Here is a 15,744-nt window from a genome sequence, read left to right on the forward strand (position 1 = left end):
AAAGAAAACCGAAAAGGGACAACATCACTGAAGCCTAAAAGAGAAAACCGCAAACTCTGTCCGCGAGGTGAAAACACTAAGGCCTACCTTCTCTTTGGAACAAAAAAAAGATCTCACCTAGCTGCACAATATGGTGTGCCTCCCAAACAGAATTAGCTCGCTGCCACACATGCATTAGGAACAAATGAATCACTCAATTCATACTCAGATGCACCAGACACCAATGTTGTTAAAAATGGCCAAACAACTAAAGCCCATGGAATGTGTATGTCAGTGGAGACAGCAGTGTAGGAAGTGTTTGGAAGTGAACATTTTATCAATGGATCACAACAAAATACAAGGAAGTGAAAACTGAACCCATGTAAGCAGATGCTGGCAGGAGGGGAGAGCGAGACAACCTTCATCAGAGCTGGGAACAGAGGGCACCAGCTGGTGATAAACCTCACCCTAAACCTCCTGCCCAACCCAACACATTTCTGAAAGGCAAAAAGATTAGGGGTCATAGCAAAGTTTGACATATAGATAATAACTCTATCTTAGACTGAACTTCGGTTAAACAACACAATATGAGCATGGTTACCGTCGCAGGATGGAGAAACCTTGTCTTTATATCATGTTCTTAGATCCCTTGGTTTCATATAGAAATGGTAAAGTTATTATTGTCAAGGTAAAACATAGAACAATAGACAGAAATTAAGATTTTATTTCTGAGCTGTTATAGAAAACGAATACAAGAATATCTGATAACTGTTCTTGCTACTTCTCTGTCAGAAACTCAATTGGTAGTAGATATTACAACCCCTTTAAGTCTATATGTATTTTAAACTGCCATTTCTCTATCCAGCTTGTAAGATAAAAGGTTCTGAGGAGCAGTTATTGCAGATCTGGCGTTCCAATAGCTTGCCAGCCACAGATGAGTCTTCATTTGGTTGGACTGACGGGCTTCAGTTTCAGGCAAGCCTCTATTTCTGGACACACGGTTTCACAAATGGTGCTAAAGTTCACCCTTTCCTACAGCAACTACCACCACAATAGCAAGACGAATAGAGAAAAGAAGTGTAATGTCAAATCAAAAATAACGTTAATATCACACATTTAAGTCTTTAAAGCATAAGATTTGGGCAACACTGCCCAACAGGCATGATGGGAAAACGTGCATTCACTCATACCAAGGCCTCATGTGTTCCAGCTGCGGAGTGAAACTTTTTATTATCCAAAATAATACATTTAAAGAAGTTAGAGGAGCAGAACTGTGGGAAACCTAGGAATGAAAGACATGTAGTATGACATCATTTCCCCCTGTGTTTTGTTCTGTAAATGTTTTTGTATGAGTTGGATGTTAGTGTTTGCAAATGTAGAGAACATGTTTTTGCAGATTTTATATTATTATAATTTAATCCCATATATTATTTAGACACAAGTTTTGAAAACTTAGTAAGGAATTGCCTTACTAGATTGTTCTGCTGAGTGAAAAACAGCTGTACAATGTCTGAAACTGGGACCTGCAATCAAACTCTGTGCCCACTTTCTGAAAGATGCATGAGCTTTTAACATTCCTACCAGGATGAAGAAAAACTTTTCTTGCTGATTTCTGAGTTCACCTGTTAAAAGATGGAGCAGATCATGAAGTGATCTGGAACCATGGATGCACAGATTTTCCTGAAGCCACTACCACAGATCTCTCTCCTGACACCTGCAGCTGTTTCCAGTTGTTCGTCAGATTGGAGTCTAATAGGAAAGGTGAGCAGTTTGATTCTATTAGCTCAGGTCATTCCATCGTTGTTACTGTAGCTCCACTTATCCATTTGTTTCTAAATGGTTCCAACAAATCTTTGTATTATTTGTAAACAGGCGACAACTCAAAATTGATATTGTTACACAAAAGATCTTCAAGGTTTGCAAAAGAGATGGTTGCCTAATGTCATGATTTTTACATTTATCATCAGCAAACAGCTAAAATAAATATGAAAACTAACTGATGACAAGGTTATCTATTGTAATTATTATTGTATTATTGTCATAATTAATATATAAATAAAACCAACTCTTCTGTTGCTGTGTTGTGTTGTTTTGAACAGTTGTGCACTTATCCATTCACACTGATGTATTTAACTCCACACTGTGTAAATGGAGCACAGCCATTAATCCTCTATCTGTGTTTAGAAAGACAAACACAGGTAGATGTTGCTTTACTTGTTATATTTATTTACAAGATTGACCATATTTATAATAATTACGTCATTAAAAATGTTATGGTATTTACATGTGTCCAAAGTTTGTTCTGAAGAGGAGGAAAAGGATGGGGGAGGGTTGGGAGTGGGAGGCGTGGGCAAGGAGGAGAGGAGTGGGTGACTCGAATCGGTGAAGGGAAAAGGTTAAGAGGTTCCAGGACAAACTACTGTCTCCTCACAAAGTCAAAAAGACAACAGCCAATCAGAGGTGTCCTGTCGAAGAAGCCCAATCAGATTTTTCCTGTTGTCACATACACAATAGAGTTATCGATGGAATGTCACTTTCAATCAAAATCACCCTCAAATTCAAATCTCAGCATGTGGTTGCTGTGATGGCAACACCTACTGATGAAGGTAGTTTTCCCAATCATTATTTCATTAAACACTTTTTTCACTTCAAGTAATAAAGGTATTTTTATGACTACATTTGATTTACATTTGAAATAATAATAATGCCATGAATGATGTTCGTTTTGTGTAAAATAATCCTTTAATAGTCCTTAGTTCCACAATCTGCCAGTTAACCCTTACATAGTGTTATGGTCAAATATTAACCTTTTGACAGTTTACAGCAGTAAAAATACCCTAAAGATCATTCTTCTAACCTGAACTGTGATGACTTTTCCTAAAGTGAGAAGGGGGAGAAGGGGCGTGAAAACTGAAGGGGGCAGTAATGCAACGCTTTGGATGCCAGCTGCCGTGAAGCCTCGGAGGAGGAGAAGAAGAAGAGGCGGAAGTAGCCGGTCGGAGGCGCGTGCAGCAGCATCAGTACTTGTCAGTATCCAGAGCTGTGTGTGTTGTCTCTGAAGGTTTGAACACTTCTGCTCCGTCGACCCTGCTGGTGTTTGGGAATCACGTTGTGTAGGTGAGTCATTGAGAGGCATGTTTACCCGAGGTTTACCTGACGGAAGTGTAACTGAGGAAGCTAACAGTTAGCCGGCTCAGCGTTTTGTAACCACAGCTGGTCCCGTCATAGGAGGCTGGTCGCTGCCTTATGTGACCAGAGCGGCGTCCATTCACACCACCAGCCATTGACTCCCTTGAAGCGCAAGCCAGAAGTTAAATACTCACTGTCCGCCAGTTAAATAATGTAAACTAGACTGGGAATAGAATTCATTAATATGATCATCTCTAAATCCTCAAAACTAAGTCCATTACAAAGTGCCATTGTTGAAATGTGAAACAAAGTGCTTCTTGCTGTCACGTCAGTATGAGGTTGTGTAGTGTGCTTGGGTGGAATGTGTCCACATAACCAGAGATGTATGTCTGTGTACATGTCGTCAGTCCATCTGGCTGCTGTGTGTCTTCCTGTGTAGAAGTATGGCCAGTGAGGAGAAAGTTGAAGCAGTGGGACAGGTTCTGGTGAACCCAAAACAGGACCTTACCCGGCGATTCAGAGCCTTATTCACCCTGAGGAACCTGGGAGGTAAATGTCCACACATCCACAAATCCTTTAGCGCAAATTAGAGATGAAATAAAGGACCATAAGATTCCTCATCAAGCCAAATAACCAATTTACCCAGTCAGTGCTCAGTGATGGCGAAGTGATCTTTAGATCTAAGATTAGACAGTTTGCTGAGAGCTGTTGTATTAACATTAATCTTTTCTAAAAACCTGACATTGAATCTGTCAGAGGGCTGTGGTACCTAGTGGAGGAATTTGCATGTTTTTGAGCCATACTGAGACCAGGTCATCATGATTTTAATATCAAAAATCTATCCCATGCATATACTCCAGTCTTCATATCAGTGGTAAATTTGGATAAATTCCTCCGTACTTTTCAATGTTTTCAGGTGACATTTCAGTTTAAGCACTGGGACCATAGACTGTATATAAAAAGTACAGATAAATAGTGAATACCTCAGTCATGGTGTGTATGAATGACAATAACATAATAACAGATACCTTATAAGGAGGGGAGTTTCTGCTGTTCACAGCTCACGCCAGCTTTTTATTATTGTCCATCTGTCGGGATATATTCAATCATATATTGTGCCCTTTCATTTGTATAGCCCATATTCACAAGTCTTAATTTGTCTCATAGAGCATAACAAGGTGTGCCATCCTCTGTTACTAACCTCAACGAGCGTAAGGAAAAACTAAAAAAACAATAAAAACTATTAATAGGGATAAAACATAGAAACCTCAGAAACAGCCAGTGCTCTGAAGAGGAACACAAACTATCACAGTTTTAGCCCTCTTTTGCGATACATATATACATACAATACTTTTTCGATATATCGTGCAGCCCTAGTCTCAATTGTTTTATTTAATTTTAATTGTGAACTGATTCTATCCATATTCTGGATTTCAGGTACTGAAGCTATAAACTGGATCAGTAAGGCCTTCTCTGATGAGTCTGCCCTGCTGAAGCATGAGTTGGCCTACTGCCTGGGTCAAATGCAGGACAGACAGGCCATACCTGCTTTGACGGCTGTTCTCAAAGATACACAGCAGGAGCCGATGGTTCGACATGAAGCAGGTTACTACCTAACACTCTTTATTAACCAACTAGAATGTTCATGTTCTTAAAGGTACCCACTGTCTGGCCCTCACATGTGGCTCTCTCTGACATTTCAATGTTTTTTCCACTGTTAATAGGTTTTTTGGGGGGTGGTTTTTCTGTCTCTTGCTGATAGTTAATGACAGATGATGTCCCAGCTTGTGAGACAAACTCTGATTTGTGAATATGGGCTATACAAATATAATTTAATTGATTGACACTATTGGTATTTGATGCGAAACACTACTGATTGCTCATATAATACTTTTGTAAGTACTACTTAGTACCCCTGGTTCAGCAAATCAACATGTTCACTGGTTTTGTGTGTGTGTCTGTACTCATCACTGGTTGGTCTCTAGTTTGTCTGATTATATGGAAATCTAATGTTTTCACTTCCTACAAAGTGAACAAAGACAGATCAGTTTTAACATAATCATGTACAGGGAGTGGTGTGTGCTGCCAGATCTATGGCTGAACTGAACTGGGACTTGATACTATTATGCTAAAAATACATGGTGTGCATCTTTAGTAGTGCGCTGACAAATAATACACACAATCTATAAGGAAACTAGAAGCAGAAGTTCTGTTTCTGTCCCTCTGTCTATCTGTTTTTGTAGGAGAGGCTCTGGGAGCAATTGGTGATCCAGTGGTTCTGGACCTACTAAAAGAGTACAGTCAAGACCCTGTCATTGAGGTAAGAACATAACACTTAGCCAGTAAATTCCAAGGCAGTGACATCAGTCTACTTTATAATTGAAACATTTGAGACTTATGCAGGACAGACAGGCCATACCTGCTTTGACAGCTATTTCAAAGATGCAAAGCAGGAGCTGATGGTTTGACAGGAAACAGGTAAATACCACATACTCATTATGGAGCAATGGTAAAGTGTCTCTTTGATAAACACTTGCATGGCTGAGTAACTCAAGTAACTTGATTTCACAAATTCATAGATGCAGATTATTTGCCTCAAAGGTTAATATCAAACTTACAGCAGGGTGATGGTGTTTCCCAAACATTCGTATCCTGTAACAAAGCAAATCCCCAGCGTAGCTTTGTGTGTATTTCAACTTTGGTGAACTATGAACTATTCACCCGCATCCATGTATGTGTGAGTATAATCTGGGTTGTTCATTTTGGTGAAGTCATTTTAAGTGTATATCACACAAAAATCAACCAACCAGGCACCATTAATTAAAAATACATGTTCCTAGTTTTCATCATGTGTCCCTGTGTCAGTTGATCTTCTCATTTACCAAATATTTCTAAGAATAATTTTTTTATTAAAATTTCTGTTATTTTTCTTCCTATTTCAAAATTTAAATTACTCATCCTGCACTCAGGGAGGTCAAATCGTTTGCATCAAATGGAAATGCACTGTTTGTGCTTTCCCATGTAATAACCGTATGATGCACTTCAATATGAAGTGCATCATACTACCATATAGCCAAAAGGCTACTCAAACAAAGTTGTTTTGTGACTTTGTCAAGGTCCCCTTGCCAAAGGCTTGTATCTAAGACTCTCGTATTTAGCATGATACCTGTTCTGAATCTTTTCTTTTCCTCCCTCCCTGCAGGTTGCAGAGACGTGTCAGTTGGCTGTTCGTCGCCTGGAGTGGCTGCAAAGTAGAGGAGAGAAACAGTTGGAGGATGGAAGTACCGATAAGAACCCCTACTGCTCTGTTGACCCGGCACCCCCATCAGTGATCAAAAGTGTGTCAGAGCTGCGCTCCGCCCTGCTGAACGAGAGTCTGCCACTCTTTGAACGCTACCGCGCTATGTTTGCCTTGCGTAACCTGGGCGATGAGGAGGCTGTCCTGGCACTGGGAGACGGTAGGATACTATACTTAAAACTGCAGTTGTATCACCGCATGCATTCAGAACAACCCAACAGTAACACTAGACCTTTATACATTTTCATTGTTCAATTTTAAACTTCAGTCTTCAACCTGTGAAACAGATTCAATGCATAATGGGAAAAAAAGCGGTTTTTAGTTTTTGTTGTCTCACACAACAGTGACATTCACATTATTCTACACACTATAGTCCTGGATCATGTGTGTGTTGCACAAATTTTTTTTTTAATAGTACAACATCAAAAATTGATAGAGTAAATGGTCATAAGAAGCAAATCACAGCATGTCCATGTAAAATAAATACATTCTGCTTCATAAACATGCATACGTTTTACATGATTCATTTAGTTTTTACCTGAAATAGGGGAAAAATGTGTTGGAAGGTATTAATGACGTTCACAGCTCAGTAGGAAGTAGAACACACAATTAGGTTTTGATCTAAATGGATGGATATATGGTAGCAGTAAAGGTTTCAGTTGATAATCAATCAATCAATCAAATTTTATTTGTATAGCCCATATTCACAAATTACAATTCATCTCATAGGGCTTTAACAGGGTGTGACATCCTCTGTCCTTAACCCTCAGCAAGAGTAAGGAAAAACTACAAAAAAACCTTTTAACAGGGTAAAAATATGTAGAAACCTCAGAGAGAGCCACATGTGAGGGATCCCTCTCCCAGGACGGACAGAAGTGCAATAGATGCCACGTGCAGGAGAACATCATCAATAATCAAAGTCTCTAGCAGCATTGATGAAGCACAGTCCATGCTCAGCAACCATCTAGACCACGATCCACCATCCAGACCAGACGCCACTTCAGTCCTCAGTCACCGTCCACCGCCGCCCACCAGGAGGACCCATCACAAGCCACCACTGCGGTCCTGGTCCACCGCCCGTGCCCAATGCCAACGCGACACAGGGTCCGCCACCAGCACCACGATCAGCCCACATGACTCAGAATCCGCCACACTGGATCCAACACCGCGACCCCCGGTGCGCGATCCACAAACCGTAATCCATGGTGCGGCCACAGAGGCCCTGGATCTGCGGGTGATAAAGCAAAGAGATTCCGGGGAAGGGGGATAGGGATGGAGAAGAGGAAGGAGAAGCTGGAAAGAGAAGCTCTGTGTGTCATGTGTCATAAAATAGAACAAGTAACGTTCTGGCGCACTAATTAGCTCTAACTATAAGCTTTATCAAAAAGGAAGGTTTTGAGCCTACTTTTAAACGAACAGATGGTGACTGCCTCCCGAACTGAAAGTGGTAGATTATTCCACAGCCGAGGGGCTTGATGGCTAAAAGCTCTGGCTCCTACTCTACTTTTAGAGAATTTAGGGACGACAAGTAGGCTTGAATTCTGGGAGCGGAGTGCTCTAGTGGGTTTATAAGGTATTAACAGCTCTTTAAGGTATAAAGGCGCTATATTATTAAGGGCCTTGAAGGTGAGGAGGAGAATTTTAAATTCTATTCTAGATTTAACTGGAAGCCAGTGTAGCGATGCTAATATTGGAGAAATGTGCTCTCTTCTCTTTGTTCTCGTCAGGACACGTGCTGCAGCATTTTGGACAAGCTGTAGAGTCTTTAACGACTTCCTGCTGGAGCCTGATAATAATGAATTACAATAGTCCAGTCTCGATGTAACAAAGGCGTGGACTAGTTTTTCTGCATCTTTTTGTGAAAGGACATGTCTAATTTTTGAAATATTACGCAAGTGGAAAAAAGCGGTCCTAGAAATTTGTTTTAAGTGACTATTAAAGGATAAATCAGGATCGAAGATCACTCCCAAGTTCCTGACTGTTTCATTGGAAGCAAGGGCAATGTCGTCTAGCGCAGCTTTATCATTAGATAATGCATCTCTAAGGTGTTTGGGGCCAAGTATTATAACCTCTGTTTTGTCTGAGTTTAATAAGAGAAAATTGCGGGTCATCCAGGTTTTTATGTCCTTGAGACATGTTCGAAGTTTAGTTAATTGATTACTTTGTTCAGGTTTTATTGACAAATATAACTGGGTGTCATCCGCATAGCAGTGGAAATTTACCGAGTGTGTCCTGATAATGTTTCCTAGTGGAAGCATATATAATGAGAATAAAATTGGGCCGAGCACAGAGCCCTGTGGAACACCATGATTAACTTTGGTGCGCACAGATGACTCATCATTAATTTGCACAAATTGGGAGCGATCAGAAAAATACGATTTAAACCAGTTAAGGGCGGTTCCATTAATGTTAATTAACTGTTTTAGTCTTTGTAATAAAATTTGATGGTCAATTGTGTCGAATGCTGCACTGAGATCTAACAGAACGAGGACAGACACAAGTCCCTGATCTGAGGCTATTAAAAGGTCATTAGTGACTTTTGCCAAGGCTGTCTCTGTACTGTGATTGGCTCTAAACCCCGATTGAATCTCTTCATATATATTATTTTCCTGGAGAAACTCACACAGCTGATTGGCTACCACTTTTTCTAAGATTTTAGAAATGAAGGAGAGGTTAGATATTGGTCTGTAATTGGCTAAAACCTCTGGGTCTAGGGTGGGTTTTTTGAGTAGGGGTTTGATGACAGCTATTTTAAAAGACTGTGGTACATAACCTGATGATAATGACAGATTGATAATGTTAAGTAACGAACTATCAATTAGGGGCAGAATGTCTTTAAGTAAGTTGGTAGGAATGGGATCTAAGATACAGGTTGTTGGTTTAGAACCTGAGATTAATTTGGTAAACTGATCACGGGTGATCAGAGAGAAGCTGTCTAAGTAATGGGTAGGATTCTCAGCCGTTTCTGAGATCTCTGTTGTTGGGAGGGTATTAGTGCCAATTGAGGGCAGGAGATGGTTGATTTTATTTCTAATAGTTTGAATTTTATCATTAAAAAAGGTCATAAAGATATTGCTATTTAGGGATGGAGGAATACTGGGTTCGTTGGAGGTGTGACTCTCTGTCAGCCTGGCTACAGTGCAGAAGAGAAACCTGGGGTTATTTTTATTCTCTTCTATTAGTTTTGAATAGCAGGGGGCTCTTACTTTGTGGAGAGCCTTTTTATATTCTTTAACACTATTCTTCCAGTCTATGAGGTTTTCAACATTGTTGCTGGAGCGCCACTTCCTTTCTAGTTTTCTTGATAATTGTTTTAACTCATTTGTCTGGGAATTATACCACGGAGCTAATTTACTATGTTTGACATTTTTCTTTTTTAGAGGCGCTATTGAGTCTAATGTTAATCGTAATGAGTCTGCAGAGCTATCGACGAGGTGGTCGATCTCAATGGAGCTCAGGGTTTTAAAGAATTTGTTGTTTATATCTACTGCTAATACGGGTTTAAATGTAATTGGGATTATTTCCTTAAATTTAGCTACAGCACTATCAGGTAGACATCTAGAAAATGAATTTTTTTATTAGTGGCATATATTCAGTTATTGAAAAATCAAAGGTTATTAAATTATGGTCTGATAGAACTGGATTGCGCGGAAGTACTGTTAAATTTTCAATTGCGACACCGTACGATAATACAAGGTCAAGTGTGTGGTTACCACAATGAGTAGGTTTGTGCACACACTGACTGAAACCAATAGAGTCTAGTATTGAAATAAATGCTACGCTAAGGCAATCTTTATTATTATCAACATGAATATTAAAGTCACCAACAATAATAATTTTATCGGTCTTTAGGACTAAGTTTGATAAAATGTCAGGGAATTCCTTTAAAAATTCAGTATAAGCCCTGGGAGCACGGTAAACTACGGCAAATATGATTGGCTGTTGGTGGTTCCTGGATTGGCGTGGAAGACTAAGAACCAGACATTCAAATGACTTGTAGCTGAGTTTAGGTTTAGGATTAATTGATAGACTGGAGTTAAAAATAGCAGCAACTCCACCTCCTCGCCCAATTTCTCTAGGAACCTGTGAATTGATATGACTGGGGGGAGTAGATTCATTTAGACTGACATAATCATCAGGATGCAGCCACGTCTCAGTGAGGGACAATAAATCTATGTTGTAATCAGAGACTATTTCATTAACTAAAAGAGCCTTTTTTTCCAGTGATCTAATGTTTAAAAGACGACATTTAAAAGTCTGGGTTTCCTGTATTGTTTCAGAGGTTGTTTTAATTTGTATTACATTTTTGTGTGGAGTTCTCGCTCTATTATTGTTTAATTTCAATAATTTAATCGGACGGTGAACAGACACAATCTCTATGGGGTTTTGTGACTGATCCAGAGGGAGCGCAGAGAAGTGTTTAGCACTGCAGCTCTGCTTCCTGGTCCCAACTATGGGTTGTCATGTTATAGACTTAGTAATATTCCTAGATAAGAGAGCTGCTCCATCCCAAGTGGGATGAACGCCGTCTCTCCTAACAAGACCAGGTTTTCTCAAAAAAGTTAGCCAATTATCTATAAAGCCCACGCCGTTTACAGGACACCACCTCGACAGCCAGCGGTTAAAAGACAACATGCGGCTAAACATGTCATCACCTGTTGTATTAGGGAGCGGGCCAGAGAAAACTACTGTGTCCGACATCGTTTTAGCAAAAGCACACACCGACTCAACATTCAATTTAGTGACCTCCGACATACGAAGCCGGGAGTCGTTGCTGCCGACGTGAATTACGATTTTATTGTATTTACCTTTTTTAGATTTAGCCATTAACTTAAGTTTAGATTCGATGTCGCCGGCTGTGGCCCCTGGGATACAATTAACTATGGTCGCTGGTGTCGCTAACCTGACGTTTCTCAGAACCGAGTCGCCAATAATCAGAGTTTGTTTATCAGCGGGTGCCTCGCTGAGTGGAGAGAATCTATTTGAAACGTGAGCTGGTGGCTCTTTAATCGTGGGCTTTCTAAGTCTAGCACTATGCCCCCTCTGGAACGTCACCCATCTGCCCTGGGCTCCCGGCTGCACGGGACTAGTCTGGGGACTGCTCGTTAAGGCTAAGCTACGTGCTAAGCTAGGTGGCTCCGCGGCTAGCGGGAGCCGGCTAACTACAGCTAACGGAGTTTCTAAGCTGCTGAGCCGAGCTTCTAAGTCGCTAAGCCGAGCCTCCATCGCTATCAACATACTACACTTATTACATGTACCACTACTGTTAAGGGAGGCAGAGGAGTAGGTAAACATTAGACACTCGGAGCAAGAGAGAGCAGTAGAGCAACAGGGAGAGAGAGAAGACATCGCTGCTATATAGCTACGAAGGTGAGCTCAGACAGAACACAGAATCACTAAGCACGATAGAATAAGGGTTGGTATGTGCGAGTGTTTAACTACAGACCGGTGATTTTAGCCGTAGTGCTACAGGGAAACAGTTGTGTTTAGCAGCGGAGCTAATTCGCAGAGCGACCACCACCAGTGGCAAGAAAACAGGAAATGACGCAGCACGTTTACCGTAATCCTGTCCTTCCTCAGGACAGGATTACGGTAACAAAGAAATTCCAGCACAGAAAGGCCTAGGTTTGCATTTATTTAGAAATGGTCCTACCATCACAGTTTGTGATATCGATTTTTTCCACCACTTACATGCTAATAAAAATTCTAAAAATAAAACTCTGATGATGGCTTAATGAGTTCTTTAAAATCCTTTTATTTCTGGATGCACTCCAAAACCCCAGTATGGGTCAGTCTGTGATTCGTTTTTAGGCTCTGATGTGTTACAGAGTGAACACAAGGCCATGGTAAATTCATGATTTGTGACATGACATGAGAGTGCAAGACTCGAAGAACTCGAGTCTGGTTCAGGCAAACAAAGAGCAAATATTTACAGACTGAAGACTTCTAACTGCTTTATCAACTGTATTTTTCATCTGTGCTTGTATGCATGCTAGTAGAGTCTCTCTATCTCCCCCCCCGACTTTTATCATAGTTTGTATCATTAAATGAGCTGATGCTTATGTTTCTTATAAGTAACCTTGTAATTAATTTACATACAGTGCAAAACTGACCTGCATGTATTCTGAAAACCTTCCAGGCAGCGGAACTTTGAGTCCACTGCAATGATGATGCATAGACAATCCTACCTGTCATAGGTGCCCCCTCCTCTCTCAGCATCTCAGAGAAAGAGCTTTGTAATGATTAAACCTGTGTTTGACTTATATCCAATGCATAAAGGATAACTTGTGTGACATGTTTGTCTTCAGGCCTGCAGTGCTCAAGTGCTCTGTTCCGTCATGAGATTGGTTACGTCCTGGGTCAGATGCAGCACCCGGCATCGGTTCCGGCGCTGAGTGCAGCCCTGGAGTCTGCCGGTGAGAACCCCATGGTCCGGCACGAGGCGGCAGAGGCCCTTGGCTCCATCGGCAAAGAGGACTGTCTGGCTGTGCTGCAGCGCTATCGCAGAGACAGTGAGCGTGTTGTCAAGGAGAGTTGTGAGGTTGCACTTGATATGCTGGAGTACGAAAACAGTGACCAGTTCCAGTATGCAGATGAACTGGTGAGGTTACAGGGATAAATGGTTAAAGGTCAGTGTCTGAAGGGGCTTTCACCCTAATCCATTCTGTATATTTAACAGAGAGACCTGGATTAAGGGCTGCATCTGTAAAACTCTTGGATTCTGTGAGATGAGACTTTACAGCGTGAAATATACACGTAAAATCAAAAAATGAAAGTTCAAGAGATTAATCAAATACGATTAGTGAGCTCTTGTATGTGGTGATTGTGTTACTAAAGACACAGACGAGTTGGAGCTGAGTCATTACACAGATAATGGCCAACAGTAAAGCACATCATCTATGGACTGTTGGTGTGTAACAATTTTTCAAGTTTATTTCGCAACATCAAGAAGTTTTTTGTACTGTTTGCCTCCACACAATATGCTTCTTTTCGACTATCATTTACAGTTTTGTGGAAGCTACATAACCCCAGAAGTTTGAAGGCTTAAAAGACTGATGTGACAACTTCAACTGATGTGCTTTTCTTATCTATCTGGGAGTTGTATGTTTGTATGGTTCTAGGTTGCACCATTGTATGGTCAGCCCCGATGTCAGTTCATTCTGCTGTAACTAACGAAGACAAGCCAAAGACTAATCTGCTTCTCTGGATGTAGGAAAGTACACAGCCACCATCGTAGGAAGAGTCCATTCTCAACTGTATTCTTCTGCAGAGGTTGTCATCTCTTATGCTCCTCTGGCTGCATTGTTACCAGATTACTGTGGAACAAAGTTTGTCAATTTTATTTGTATTTCTCATTATTTACAGTCAGGTGTGAATTGTATGCAAATTCAAATTATTCTGTGACCTATTTTTTAACCTGAAGATAAACATTCATTCATGTCCCAGTTGATATTTATGTACATATACTTTGAGAGTGACCTAAACAGGGGCATATATAATCGGGCAGACAGAGGGTCCCGCCCCCACCCCCATCAGCCCATCCTGGGAATAAATTAGTGTTGACAAAGATAATGTTATTTGACATAGTGTAATAATATGCCATGAAATCATTATACCAATTAAAGATGCAACATAAAGCTTTTTTTTTTTTTTGAAAGATTGAGCCCCCTCTCATTTGCCTCAGAGTGGCTTGGTCCACTGTGCCACATGCACCCGCACACCACACACTCACTGTGCTACAAAAGGTTATATTTGCCAGTAAACAAAGCTTGTAAGTGCCATCACTTATTTGTGTCAAAACCATCAGACAATGAAAACAGACTAACTTTCACTCACATTATGCTAGACCTTTAAAACAAAAACTAATAAGTCACCGGGGCTGACAGAGCCCTCAAGAAAAATTATCAATATGTATATATATTAATATTATAAACATTTATATACATGCTTTTATAGGCCTGTATAATATAATTTTACCTTGACATTTAACTTCTATCAAAATCTTTTACAGATTACATTTTCACATATGACCAACAATTCCGTAAACAATATACTGAAATATTATCCGACAGAGGTTACCCATATTTGACAGCTGTAACAAAAATTTGAACTTGTAGTTCTATTAGCTCTCAAATACATTGAATCAATCAATTACAGCTTTAAAATAAAAAAAAGGAAATATTAATATTATAATTTAAAATACTCAAACTGTGAAACTTGCATGATTGTATTCTAATTATAATTTTTTATGTTTAATTAAAATCATGTTAAATTAGTGTTCACACATTTTTTTTAAACAACTTTGCTCTGATATGATGTATCAGAGCAGAGTGTTTATTTTTATGAAACAAGCTCTTCTTAATCATAACAAAAATATTTTTATACATTTAATTATACATAAGACGATTGAACCCTTCTCTGTGGAAATGCTGTTTTAGATGTAGGGGGAAGACATTAAGTGTCATAGATTTGATGCAATAATTAATAAATTGAAGGGAATGAATGTGTTGAATAAATTCAATTATTAATCCCTCATTACATCTACTTTTTAAAATATTTTCAATTTTGTAACTTATAGCAGTTTCAACTGCTGGATGTGTTTTGTCCCATATCTCAATAATCTGGTATATTCATTCACCAGCTATATATATATATGTTTATATATAGCTTTTGTCAGTTCTACTATAATATATATATATTATAGTATAGTTCATGAAGTATCAGTGAAAGTGCTCAAGCCAATGCAAGCAGCATCTAGATGCATTGACAACTGGTTTATGAAATTTATGATGGATTGTGTGCCATATGTACAAAGATATTGGGACCCCTACACATTACACCTACACAAGCTTTTATGACATCCAATTAGAAATCTATAGGCATTAATATTACATTACATTACATTACATGTCATTTAGCTGACGCTTTTATCCAAAGCGACTTACATTTTTAGAACACTCATCATTTTATGAGGGGCCATCTAGGGGTTCAGTATCTTGCCAAGGACACTTAGACATGCAGATGGGATAGAGTGGGATTCGAACCGGCAACCTTCTTGTTGCAGAGCACCCGCCACGCTCTCCCCGGGAGATTTTGGAGTGTATCTGTCGGACGTTTTAACCATTCATTCAAAAAAAGCAATTGTGAGGTAAGGCAAAGATGGGATGCAGGGCCTGGCTCACAATATCTGTTCTGGTTCACCCCAAAGGTGTTTGATGAGGTTGAGGTCAGGGTTCTGTGAGGGCCAGTCAAGTTCTTCCAAACTCACGCAACCATGCCTTCATCGACCTTGCTTTGTGCACTGGAACAGAAAAGGGCCTTTCCCAAACTGTTCCCAC

The 15,744-nt window shown here is 40.0% G+C and overlaps 1 protein-coding gene across 2 annotated transcripts; it reads left to right on the top strand.

The window, feature by feature from the left end:
• The first annotated feature begins 2,941 nt into the window (after positions 1-2,941).
• dohh (deoxyhypusine hydroxylase/monooxygenase) lies at positions 2,942-14,063 on the top strand. Of its 2 annotated transcripts, none has more exons than XM_062395379.1 (6): positions 2,942-3,096; positions 3,516-3,657; positions 4,546-4,713; positions 5,352-5,428; positions 6,311-6,566; positions 12,715-14,063. In XM_062395379.1, the coding sequence occupies exons 2-6, from the start codon at positions 3,552-3,554 to the stop codon at positions 13,023-13,025; spliced, it is 918 nt and encodes a 305-aa protein (XP_062251363.1). In that variant the 5' UTR covers positions 2,942-3,096; positions 3,516-3,551; the 3' UTR covers positions 13,026-14,063. The 2 variants fall into 2 exon arrangements, with proteins under 2 accessions (XP_062251363.1, XP_062251364.1); XM_062395380.1 differs by having other exon boundaries at positions 3,548-3,657.
• The last annotated feature ends 1,681 nt before the right edge of the window (positions 14,064-15,744 follow it).

The sequence above is a fragment of the Platichthys flesus genome, chromosome 9 (genome assembly GCF_949316205.1).
Source record: "Platichthys flesus chromosome 9, fPlaFle2.1, whole genome shotgun sequence".
Classification (NCBI taxonomy): Eukaryota; Metazoa; Chordata; class Actinopteri; order Pleuronectiformes; family Pleuronectidae; genus Platichthys; species Platichthys flesus.

What these genes read in the sequence shown, in the direction of transcription:
- dohh (XM_062395379.1), top strand. Translation starts at nt 3,552, where the DNA reads ATGGCCAGTGAGGAGAAAGTTGAAGCAGTGGGACAGGTTCTGGTGAAC. An exon ending in CACCCTGAGGAACCTGGGAG is followed by an intron (nt 3,658 to 4,545) that starts GTAAATGTCCAC and finishes TCTGGATTTCAG; the next exon opens with GTACTGAAGCTATAAACTGG. An exon ending in GTCAAGACCCTGTCATTGAG is followed by an intron (nt 5,429 to 6,310) that starts GTAAGAACATAA and finishes CCCTCCCTGCAG; the next exon opens with GTTGCAGAGACGTGTCAGTT.